The following is a 12,888-nucleotide window of genomic DNA, read 5'->3' as shown; positions in this document are numbered from 1 at the left end:
TCCTCCAGTTTTTCTCCATTCAAACTCACCTCCCAATTGACTTGACCCTCAACCCTACTGTACCTAATAACCTTGCTCTTATTCACATTTACTCTTAACTTTCTTCTTCCACACACTTTACCAAACTCAGTCACCAGCTTCTGCAGTTTCTCACATGAATCAGCCACCAGCGCTGTATCATCAGCAAACAACAACTGACTCACTTCCCAAGCTCTCTCATCCCCAACAGACTTCATACTTGCCCCTCCTTCCAAAACTCTTGCATTTACCTCCCTAACAACCCCATCCATAAACAAATTAAACAACCATGGAGACATCACACACCCCTGCCGCAAACCTACATTCACTGAGAACCAATCACTTTCCTCTCTTCCTACACGTACACATGCCTTACATCCTCGATAAAAACTTTTCACTGCTTCTAACAACTTGCCTCCCACACCATATATTCTTAATACCTTCCACAGAGCATCTCTATCAACTCTATCATATGCCTTCTCCAGATCCATAAATGCTACATACAAATCCATTTGCTTTTCTAAGTATTTCTCACATACATTCTTCAAAGCAAACACCTGATCCACACATCCTCTACCACTTCTCAAACCACACTGCTCTTCCCCAATCTGATGCTCTGTACATGCCTTCACCCTCTCAATCAATACCCTCCCATATAATTTACCAGGAATACTCAACAAACTTATACCTCTGTAATTTGAGCACTCACTCTTATCCCCTTTGCCTTTGTACAATGGCACTATGCACGCATTCCACCAATCCTCAGGCACCTCACCATGAGTCATACATACATTAAATAACCTTACCAACCACTCAACAATACAGTCACCCCCTTTTTTAATAAATTCCACTGCAATACCATCCAAACCTGCTGCCTTGCCGGCTTTCATCTTCCGCAAAGCTTTCACTACCTCTTCTCTGTTTACCAAATCATTTTCCCTAACCCTCTCACTTTGCACACCACCTCGACCAAAACACCCTATATCTGCCACTCTATCATCAAACACATTCAACAAACCTTCAAAATACTCACTCCATCTCCTTCTCACATCACCACTACTTGTTATCACCTCCCCATTTGCGCCCTTCACTGAAGTTCCCATTTGCTCCCTTGTCTTACGCACTTTATTTACCTCCTTCCAGAACATCTTTTTATTCTCCCTAAAATTTAATGATACTCTCTCACCCCAACTGTCATTTGCCCTCTTTTTCACCTCTTGCACCTTTCTCTTGACCTCCTGTCTCTTTTTTATACATCTCCCACTCAATTGCATTTTTTCCCTGCAAAAATCGTCCAAATGCCTCTCTCTTCTCTTTCACTGATACTCTCACTTCTTCATCCCACCACTCACTACCCTTTCTATTCAACCCACCTCCCACTCTTCTCATGCCACAAGCATCTTTTGCGCAATCCATCACTGATTCCCTAAATACATCCCATTCCTCCCCCACTCCCCTTACTTCCATTGTTCTCACCTTTTTCCATTCTGTACTCAGTCTCTCTGGTACTTCCTCATACAGGTCTCCTTCCCAAGCTCACTTACTCTCACCACCCTCTTCACCCCAACATTCACTCTTCTTTTCTGAAAACCCATACAAATCTTCACCTTAGCCTCCACAAGATAATGATCAGACATCCCTCCAGTTGCACCTCTCAGCACATTAACATCCAAAAGTCTCTCTTTCGCACGCCTGTCAATTAACACGTAATCCAATAACGCTCTCTGGCCATCTCTCCTACTTACATAAGTATACTTATGTATATCTCGCTTTTTAAACCAGGTATTCCCAATCATCAGTCCTTTTTCAGCACATAAATCTACAAGCTCTATACCATTTCCATTTACAACACTGAACACCCCATGTATACCAATTATTCCCTCAACTGCCACATTACTCACCTTTGCATTCAAATCACCCATCACTATAACCCGGTCTCGTGCATCAAAACCACTAACACACTCATTCAGCTGCTCCCAAAACACTTGCCTCTCATGATCTTTCTTGAGAAGAATATATATATATATGAGTTTGGTAAAGTGTGTGGAAGAAGAAAGTTAAGAGTAAATGTGAATAAGAGCAAGGTTATTAGGTACAGTAGGGTTGAGGGTCAAGTCAATTGGGAGGTGAGTTTGAATGGAGAAAAGCTGGAGGAAGTGAAGTGTTTTAGATATCTGGGAGTGGATCTGGCAGCGGATGGAACCATGGAAGCGGAAGTGGATCATAGGGTGGGGGAGGGGGCGAAAATTCTGGGGGCCTTGAAGAATGTGTGGAAGTCGAGAACATTATCTCGGAAAGCAAAAATGGGTATGTTTGAAGGAATAGTGGTTCCAACAATGTTGTATGGTTGCGAGGCGTGGGCTATGGATAGAGTTGTGCGCAGGAGGATGGATGTGCTGGAAATGAGATGTTTGAGGACAATGTGTGGTGTGAGGTGGTTTGATCGAGTGAGTAACGTAAGGGTAAGAGAGATGTGTGGAAATAAAAAGAGCGTGGTTGAGAGAGCAGAAGAGGGTGTTTTGAAGTGGTTTGGGCACATGGAGAGGATGAGTGAGGAAAGATTGACCAAGAGGATATATGTGTCGGAGGTGGAGGGAACAAGGAGAAGAGGGAGACCAAATTGGAGGTGGAAAGATGGAGTGAAAAAGATTTTGTGTGATCGGGGCCTGAACATGCAGGAGGGTTAAAGGAGGGCAAGGAACAGAGTGAATTGGAGCGATGTGGTATACCGGGACTGACGTGCTGTCAGTGGATTGAATCAAGGCATGTGAAGCGTCTGGGGTAAACCATGGAAAGCTGTGTAGGTATGTATATTTGCGTGTGTGGACGTATGTATATACATGTGTATGGGGGGGGTTGGGCCATTTCTTTCGTCTGTTTCCTTGCGCTACCTCGCAAACGCGGGAGACAGCGACAAAGTATAAAAAAAAAAAAAAAATATATATATATATATATATATATATATATATATATATATTTCACCTCTTGCACCTTTCTCTTGACCTCCTGTCTCTTTCTTTTATACATCTCCCACTCAATTGCATTTTTTCCCTGCAAAAATCGTCCAAATGCCTCTCTCCTCTTTCACTAATACTCTTACTTCTTCATCCCACCACTCACTACCCTTTCTAATCAACCCACCTCCCACTCTTCTCATGCCACAAGCATCTTTTGCGCAATCCATCACTGATTCCCTAAATACATCCCATTCCTCCCCCACTCCCCTTACTTCCATTGTTCTCACCTTTTTCCATTCTGTACTCAGTCTCTCCTGGTACTTCCTCACACAGGTCTCCTTCTCAAGCTCACTTACTCTCACCACCCTCTTCACCCCAACATTCACTCTTCTTTTCTGAAAACCCATACAAATCTTCACCTTAGCCTCCAAAAGATAATGATCAGACATCCCTACAGTTGCACCTCTCAGCACATTAACATCCAAAAGTCTCTCTTTCGCACGCCTGTCAATTAACACATAATCCAATAACGCTCTCTGGCCATCTCTCCTACTTACATAAGTATACTTATGTATATCTCGCTTTTTAAACCAGGTATTCCCAATCATCAGTCCTTTTTCAGCACATAAATCTACAAGCTCTTCACCATTTCCATTTACAACACTGAACACCCCATGTATACCAATTATTCCCTCAACTGCCACATTACTCACCTTTGCATTCAAATCACCCATCACTATGACCCGGACTCGTGCATCAAAACCACTAACACACTCATTCAGCTGCTCCCAAAACACTTGCCTCTCTTGATCTTTCTTCTCATGCCCAGGTGCATATGCACCAATAATCACCCACCTCTCTCCATCAACTTTCAGTTTTACCCATATTAATCGAGAATTTACTTTCTTACACTCTATCACATACTCCCACAACTCCTGTTTCAGGAGTATTGCTACTCCTTCCCTTGCTCTTGTCCTCTCACTAACCCCTGACTTTACTCCCCAGACATTCCCAAACCACTCTTCCCCTTTACCCTTGAGCTTCGTTTCACTCAGAGCCAAAACATCCAGGTTCCTTTCCTCAAACATACTACCTATCTCTCCTTTTTTCACATCTTGGTTACATCCACACACATTTAGGCACCCCACTCTGAGCCTTCGAGGAGGATGAGCACTCCCCGCGTGACTCCTTCTTCTGTTTCCCATTTTAGAAAGTTAATACAAGGAGGGGAGGATTTCTGGCCCCCCGCTCCCGTCCCCTCTAGTCGCTTTCTACGACACGCGAGGAATACGTGGGAAGTATTCTTTCACCCCTATCCCCAGGGATAATATACATATATATATACATATACACACACACACACATACATACGCACATATACACACACACACACATACATATATATACATATGAGAAATGTAAGAAACAATTTACAAAACTGAAACTTCTAGCTTGAAATGAATGAAAAAAATGAATGTCACATAATGGTTCAACCTCTGGCTATGGAAAAAAGGAAATGTATAATTTATTTACACAAACGTCAATAGCAGTTCTCATCAATTTAACCACTGTATCAATAAGCTTCAATGTCTAAGCTACATTTTCCTTCACATTTTCAATTGTGTCTGAAGGTTCTACTTCAAGAGTGATTGTTTTTCCAGTAAGGGTCTTCACATCTTGGTTACATCCACACACATTTAGGCACCCCACTCTGAGCCTTCGAGGAGGATGCTTTACTTGTGGTGCTGACTTCCCTCGTGTCATTGTCCAGTATGGTTCTGCCCGATATCTTATTCCTGTAGTAAATTCTCCACTTCTTGTACTCGGCAGTGACAGCCTCTAACTGTCGCTTCCAGTACTTTCCTTCTAGTACAATGGCCTCGGGCCTGTTGTGGATGTCCACATCTAAGGCGAACTGACACACAGTCAAGAGAAAGGTGCAAGAGGTGAAAAAAAGGGCAAATGAGAGTTGGGGTGAGAGACTATCATTAAATTTTAGGGAGAATAAAAAGATGTTCTGGAAGGAGGTAAATAAAGTGTGTAAGACAAGGGAGCAAATGGGAACTTCAGTGAAGGGCGCAAATGGGGAGGAGATAACAAGTAGTGGTGATGTGAGAAGGAGATGGAGTGAGTATTTTGAAGGTTTGTTGAATGTGTTTGATGATAGAGTGGCAGATATAGGGTGTTTTGGTCGAGGTGGTGTGCAAAGGGAGAGGGTTAGGGAAAATGATTTGGTAAACAGAGAAGAGGTAGTGAAAGCTTTGCGGAAGATGAAAGCCGGCAAGGCAGCAGGTTTGGATGATATTGCAGTGGAATTTATTAAAAAAGGGGGTGACTGTATTGTTGACTGGTTGGTAAGGTTATTTAATGTATGTATGACTCATGGTGAGGTGCCTGAGGATTGGCGGAATGCGTGCATAGTGCCATTGTACAAAGGCAAAGGGGATAAGAGTGAGTGCTCAAATTACAGAGGTATAAGTTTGTTGAGTATTCCTGGTAAATTATATGGGAGGGTATTGATTGAGAGGGTGAAGGCATGTACAGAGCATCAGATTGGGGAAGAGCAGTGTGGTTTCAGAAGTGGTAGAGGATGTGTGGATCAGGTGTTTGCTTTGAAGAATGTATGTGAGAAATACTTAGAAAAGCAAATGGATTTGTATGTAGCATTTATGGATCTGGAGAAGGCATATGATAGAGTTGATAGAGATGCTCTGTGGAAGGTATTAAGAATATATGGTGTGGGAGGAAAGTTGTTAGAAGCAGTGAAAAGTTTTTATCGAGGATGTAAGGCATGTGTACGTGTAGGAAGAGAGGAAAGTGATTGGTTCTCAGTGAATGTAGGTTTGCGGCAGGGGTGTGTGATGTCTCCATGGTTGTTTAATTTGTTTATGGATGGGGTTGTTAGGGAGGTAAATGCAAGAGTTTTGGAAAGAGGGGCAAGTATGAAGTCTGTTGGGGATGAGAGAGCTTGGGAAGTGAGTCAGTTGTTGTTCGCTGATGATACAGCGCTGGTGGCTGATTCATGTGAGAAACTGCAGAAGCTGGTGACTGAGTTTGGAAAAGTGTGTGGAAGAAGAAAGTTAAGAGTAAATGTGAATAAGAGCAAGGTTATTAGGTACAGTAGGGTTGAGGGTCAAGTCAATTGGGAGGTGAGTTTGAATGGAGAAAAACTGGAGGAAGTGAAGTGTTTTAGATATCTGGGAGTGGATCTGGCAGCGGATGGAACCATGGAAGCGGAAGTGGATCATAGGGTGGGGGAGGGGGCGAAAATCCTGGGGGCCTTGAAGAATGTGTGGAAGTCGAGAACATTATCTCGGAAAGCAAAAATGGGTATGTTTGAAGGAATAGTGGTTCCAACAATGTTGTATGGTTGCGAGGTGTGGGCTATGGATAGAGTTGTGCGCAGGAGGATGGATGTGCTGGAAATGAGATGTTTGAGGACAATGTGTGGTGTGAGGTGGTTTGATCGAGTGAGTAACGTAAGGGTAAGAGAGATGTGTGGAAATAAAAAGAGCGTGGTTGAGAGAGCAGAAGAGGGTGTTTTGAAGTGGTTTGGGCACATGGAGAGGATGAGTGAGGAAAGATTGACCAAGAGGATATATGTGTCGGAGGTGGAGGGAACAAGGAGAAGAGGGAGACCAAATTGGAGGTGGAAAGATGGAGTGAAAAAGATTTTGTGTGATCGGGGCCTGAACATGCAGGAGGGTGAAAGGAGGGCAAGGAATAGAGTGAATTGGAGTGATGTGATATACCGGGGTTGACGTGCTGTCAGTGGATTGAATCAGGGCATGTGAGGCGTCTGGGGTAAACCATGGAAAGCTGTGTAGGTATGTATATTTGCGTGTGTGGACGTATGTATATACATGTGTATGGGGGGGGGGTGGGCCATTTCTTTCGTCTGTTTCCTTGCGCTACCTCGCAAACGCGGGAGACAGCGACAAAGTATAATAAAAAAAAAAAATAATATATATATATATATATATATATATATATAATTCCCTGGGGATAGGGGAGAAAGAATACTTCCCACGTATTCCCTGCGTGTCGTAGAAGGCGACTAAAAGGGAAGGGAGCGGGGGGCTGGAAATCCTCCCCTCTCGTTTTTTTTTTTTCCAAAAGAAGGAACAGAGGAGGGGTCCAGGTGAGGATATTCCCTCAAAGGCCCAGTCCTCTGTTCTTAACGCTACCTCGCTATTGCGGGAAATAGCGAATAGTATAGTATGATATATATATATATATATATATATATATACATATCCATACTTGCTGCCTTCATCCATTCCCATCATCACTCCACCACACACAAAACAAATTCCCCCCTCCAGCAAGGTAGCACCAGGAAAAAACAAAAAGGCCACATTCATTCACACTCAGTCTCTAGCTGTCATGTGTAATGCACCAAAACCACAGCTACCTTTCCACATCCACACACCTTTCCATGGTTTTCCCCAGACTCTTAACATGTCCTGGTTCAATCCATTGACAGCAAGTGGACCCTGGTATACCACATCGCTCCAATCCACTCTATTCCTTGCACTCCTTCCACTCTCCTGTATGTTCAGGCCCCAATCGCTCAAATCTTTTTCACTCCATCCTTCCAACTCCAATCTGGACTCCCACTTCTCCCTTGTTCACTCCATCTCTGACATATATATCCTCTTGGTCAATCTTTCCTTCCTCATTCTCCCTTGGTCAATCTTTCCTTCCTCATTCTCCCCATTCACTTCATCTCTGACATATATATCCTCTTTGTCAATCTTTCCTCCCTCATTCTCCCCATGTAACCAAACCATTTCAATACACCCTCTTCTGCTCTCTCAACCACACTCTTTTTATTACCACACATCTCTCTTACCCTTTCATTACTTATTCGATCAAACCACCTCACACCACATATTGTCCTCAAACATCTCATTTCCAACACATCAACCCTCCTCTGCACAACCCTATCTATAGCCCATGCCTCACAACCATATAACATTGTTGGCACCACTATTCCTTCAAACATACCCATTTTTGCTTTCTGAGATAATGTTCTCACCTTCTACACATTTTTCAATGCTCACAGAACTTTCGCCCTCTCCCCCACCCTGTGACTCACTTCTGCTTCCAGGGTTCCATCCACTGCCAAATCCACTCCCAGATATCTAAAACACTTCACTTCCTCCAGTTCTTCTCCATTCAAACTTACCTCCCAACTGACTTGTCCAACCCTACTGTACCTAATAACCTTGCTCTTATTCACATTTAATCTCAGTTTTCTTCTTTCACACACTACCAAACTCAGTCACCAGCTTCTGCAGTTTCTCACATGAATCAGCCACCAGCGCTGTATCATAAGCGAACAACTGACTCGCTTCCCAAGCACTCTCATTCACAACAGACTGGATACTTGCCCTTCTCTCCAAAACTCTTGCATTTACCTCCCTAACAACCCCATCCACAGACAAATTAAACAACCATGGAGACATCATGCACCCCTGCCGCAAACCTACATTCACTGGGAACCAATCACTTTCCTCTCTTCCTACTCACACACATGCCTAACATCCTCGATAAAAACTTTTCACTGCTTCTAGCAACTTGCTTCACACACCACATACTCTTAATACCTTCCACAAAGCATCTCTGTCAACTCTATCATATGCCTTCTCCAGATCCATAAATGCTACGTACAAATCCACTTGTTTTTCTACATATTTCTCACATACATTCTTCAAAGCAAACACCTGATCCACACATCCTCTAACATTTCTGAAACCACACTGCTCTTCCCCAATCTGATTCTCAGAACATGCCTTCACCCTCTCAATCAATACCCTCCCATACAATTTCCCAGGAATACTCAATAAACGTATACTTCTGTAATTTGAACAATCACCTTTATCCCCTTGAATATCCTCACCAACCAGTCAATAACAGTCAACCCCCCCCCCGCACTTTTTTAATAAATTCCATTGCAATACCATCCAAACCCTCGGCCATGCCGGCTTTCATCTTCCGCAAAGCTTTCACTACCTCTCCTCTGTTTACCAAACCATTCTCCCTGACTGGGAGAATGGTTTGTACCCGTAACAAATACTTAGCTTTGTATCACCTTTGAAAATATATAGAGGCAGACGTTTTCTGTGGACACTCTACATCATAAAAGGAATCCATCACTCCACTCAACTCTTCCACAGGTTCAATTAATAGCAAAGAATCATCCACATAAAGCAACTGTAATAATATCCACTCTGCTACATATGAATGAGTAATGCACGACCATCACCCCACCTTTCTCTCACCTCACATAATAATCCCATATGTATAAATCTAATAATGTTAAATTTTGGAGAAAAATAAACTTCCAGTAAAATCTTATACAAATCATATGTATACATGAGAAGGATGTGTGATATAGAGAAATCATATGATTAAAATTATGGTGGATGGAAAAATCGAGTGAAAAAAATGTTGCAACACAGCATTCTGCATAGGACACCCTACAAAATGGAAGAAAAGAGCATGTTAGATAAAAACAAAGATGAAAATTTCCATTCATCAGTCAGTTAATCATACATACCTTTTTACTAGCTTTTTTTAACTCCTTACGCAATTTTCCTTCATGTTGTTCTCTAGCAGCAAGAATTTCCCTGGCATGTGTCACATGCCTCTCACCTTCTAAGACCAGCTCATATTGAGTTCTATACTCCTTCAGTTCATCTGGAAAATATGTAAGAAGCCTCTTACAGTTAAGTGAATTAGTTATTGAGGATGAAAGAAGGCTTTGGTAAAAATGTAACTTTTTATAATAACACTAAAAAATCTGGGCATGATCCCAACGCCAAACAAAATTTCATTTGTTAGGGAAAATGATTTGGTAAACAGAGAAGAGGTAGTGAAAGCTTTGCGGAAGATGAAAGCCGGCAAGGCAGCAGGTTTGGATGGTATTGCAGTGGAATTTATCAAAAAAGGGGGTGACTGTATTGTTGACTGGTTGGTAAGGTTATTTAATGTATGTATGACTCATGGTGAGGTGCCTGAGGATTGGCGGAATGCGTGCATAGTGCCATTGTACAAAGTTTGCGCAAAGGGGATAAGAGTGAATGCTCAAATTACAGAGGTATAAGTTTGTTGAGTATTCCTGGTAAATTATATGGGAGGGTATTGATTGAGAGGGTGAAGGCATGTACAGAGCATCAGATTGGGGAAGAGCAGTGTGGTTTCAGAAGTGGTAGAGGATGTGTGGATCAGGTGTTTGCTTTGAAGAATGTATGTGAGAAATACTTAGAAAAGCAAATGGATTTGTATGTAGCATTTATGGATCTGGAGAAGGCATATGATAGAGTTGATAGAGATGCTCTGAGGAAGGTATTAAGAATATATGGTGTGGGAGGAAAGTTGTTAGAAGCAGTGAAAAGTTTTTATCGAGGATGTAAGGCATGTGTACGTGTAGGAAGAGAGGAAAGTGATTGGTTCTCAGTGAATGTAGGTTTGCAGCAGGGGTGTGTGATGTCTCCATGGTTGTTTAATTTGTTTATGGATGGGGTTGTTAGGGAGGTAAATGCAAGAGTTTTGGAAAGAGGGGCAAGTATGAAGTCTGTTGGGGATGAGAGAGCTTGGGAAGTGAGTCAGTTGTTGTTCGCTGATGATACAGCGCTGGTGGCTGATTCATGTGAGAAACTGCAGAAGCTGGTGACTGAGTTTGGTAAAGTGTGTGGAAGAAGAAAGTTAAGAGTAAATGTGAATAAGAGCAAGGTTATTAGGTACAGTAGGGTTGAGGGTCAAGTCAATTGGGAGGTGAGTTTGAATGGAGAAAAACTGGAGGAAGTGAAGTGTTTTAGATATCTGGGAGTGGATCTGGCAGCGGATGGAACCATGGAAGCGGATGTGGATCATAGGGTGGGGGAGGGGGCGAAAATTCTGGGGGCCTTGAAGAATGTGTGGAAGTCGAGAACATTATCTCAGAAAGCAAAAATGGGTATGTTTGAAGGAATAGTGGTTCCAACAATGTTGTATGGTTGCGAGGTGTGGGCTATGGATAGAGTTGTGCGCAGGAGGATGGATGTGCTGGAAATGAGATGTTTGAGGACAATGTGTGGTGTGAGGTGGTTTGATCGAGTGAGTAACGTAAGGGTAAGAGAGATGTGTGGAAATAAAAAGAGCGTGGTTGAGAGAGCAGAAGAGGGTGTTTTGAAGTGGTTTGGGCACATGGAGAGGATGAGTGAGGAAAGATTGACCAAGAGGATATATGTGTCGGAGGTGGAGGGAGCAAGGAGAAGAGGGAGACCAAATTGGAGGAGGAAAGATGGAGTGAAAAAGATTTTGTGTGATCGGGGCCTGAACATGCAGGAGGGTGAAAGGAGGGCAAGGAATAGAGTGAATTGGAGCGATGTGGTTTACCGGGGTTGACGTGCTGTCAGTGGATTGAATCAAGGCATGTGAAGCGTCTGGGGTAAACCATGGAAAGCTGTGTAGGTATGTATATTTGCGTGTGTGGACGTATGTATATACATGTGTATGGGGGGGGTTGGGCCATTTCTTTCGTCTGTTTCCTTGCGCTACCTCGCAAACGCGGGAGACAGCGACAAAGTATAAAAAAAAAAAAAAAAAGGTATTGAAGCTAACCTTTATCATCTTGAATTTAACTCCAATCTAAAAATGAATATCTATCTATCTATTACTGGAGTTCACCAGTAATGGAGTCTCTTCTGCTGTGGACATTCCCATAAAGGGGTTCTAAGAGGGAATGGACATCACAGATATAGATAAATATTCTAAAAATCAACAATTTGAACCTTAATTCTACTGCTTGTATGATTATTCAGGGTAAAAAATAAAACCTTATCCAAGTTCACATAGAATAGCTATTAGCAACTACATCTTATGATTAAATAAAATCATTTACAAAGTTGACATTATCATCTCAGAAGAAAAGCATTAATTCTTCAGTGACAGTTGATACCTATATGGTGCTCTGAAACCCACCAGAAAAGGTTGCTTGGACTATTTCCTTCAGCAATATCAAACATCACTAGTGATAGCAGAGACCCTTCTCTCTGCACTCAGAAAATGCATGAGCCATACTGATATAAACTTTTGTCTTTTTTGAGGATAAGGAGACAGACACTCATCATTCCTTAGCCTACCACTAAGTAATGCTTTCCGACCCTCAAAATTCATGCTTTTCATGTTATTTATAAAGTGTATTTTGCCTTACAGATGCAAAGATATTTATATATCAGGGTAATAAATTTCTTCAGAAGTATCGTTCATCCACTTCTTTCACTGTAATAACATGAACTTTTGTACATGTTTCTGCACATTGAAATAAAAAGTGCAAGAGAAGGCCTGAGTGTCAAGTGAATTGCCACAGTGCATGTTTTATAATTCATCTAACCTATCCCAATATACTGATTACTATTATGTTTTATGTAATAAATATTTTCATTAAAATCCGTCATTCATTGATATATTTTTCATAAGTCTGTTGGGGATGAGAGAGCTTGGGAAGTGAGTCAGTTGTTGTTCGCTGATGATACAGCGCTGGTGGCTGATTCATGTGAGAAACTGCAGAAGCTGGTGACTGAGTTTGGTAAAGTGTGTGGAAGAAGAAAGTTAAGAGTAAATGTGAATAAGAGCAAGGTTATTAGGTACAGTAGGGTTGAGGGTCAAGTCAATTGGGAGGTGAGTTTGAATGGAGAAAAACTGGAGGAAGTGTAGTGTTTTAGATATCTGGGAGTGGATCTGGCAGCAGATGGAACCATGGAAGCGGAAGTGGATCATAGGGTGGGGGAGGGGGCGAAAATCCTGGGGGCCTTGAAGAATGTGTGGAAGTCAAGAACATTATCTCGGAAAGCAAAAATGGGTATGTTTGAAGGAATAGTGGTTCCAACAATGTTGTATGGTTGCGAGGCGTGGGCTATGGATA

General features: G+C 42.2%; 1 protein-coding gene across 1 annotated transcript in view; it reads right to left on the bottom strand.

Moving 5' to 3' along the window:
- The window catches only part of LOC139749527 (uncharacterized), a 55,151-nt gene that overhangs the window by 17,402 nt on the left and 24,861 nt on the right, over positions 1-12,888 (bottom strand). The window contains exon 3 of the mRNA XM_071663490.1: positions 9,541-9,680. Coding sequence (XP_071519591.1) covers positions 9,541-9,680 — 140 coding nt within the window. The remainder of the gene's footprint in view (positions 1-9,540; positions 9,681-12,888) is intronic.

Source organism: Panulirus ornatus, chromosome 7 (genome assembly GCF_036320965.1).
Source record: "Panulirus ornatus isolate Po-2019 chromosome 7, ASM3632096v1, whole genome shotgun sequence".
NCBI lineage: Eukaryota > Metazoa > Arthropoda > Malacostraca > Decapoda > Palinuridae > Panulirus > Panulirus ornatus.
This window is presented reverse-complemented; position numbering and strand designations above follow the sequence as displayed.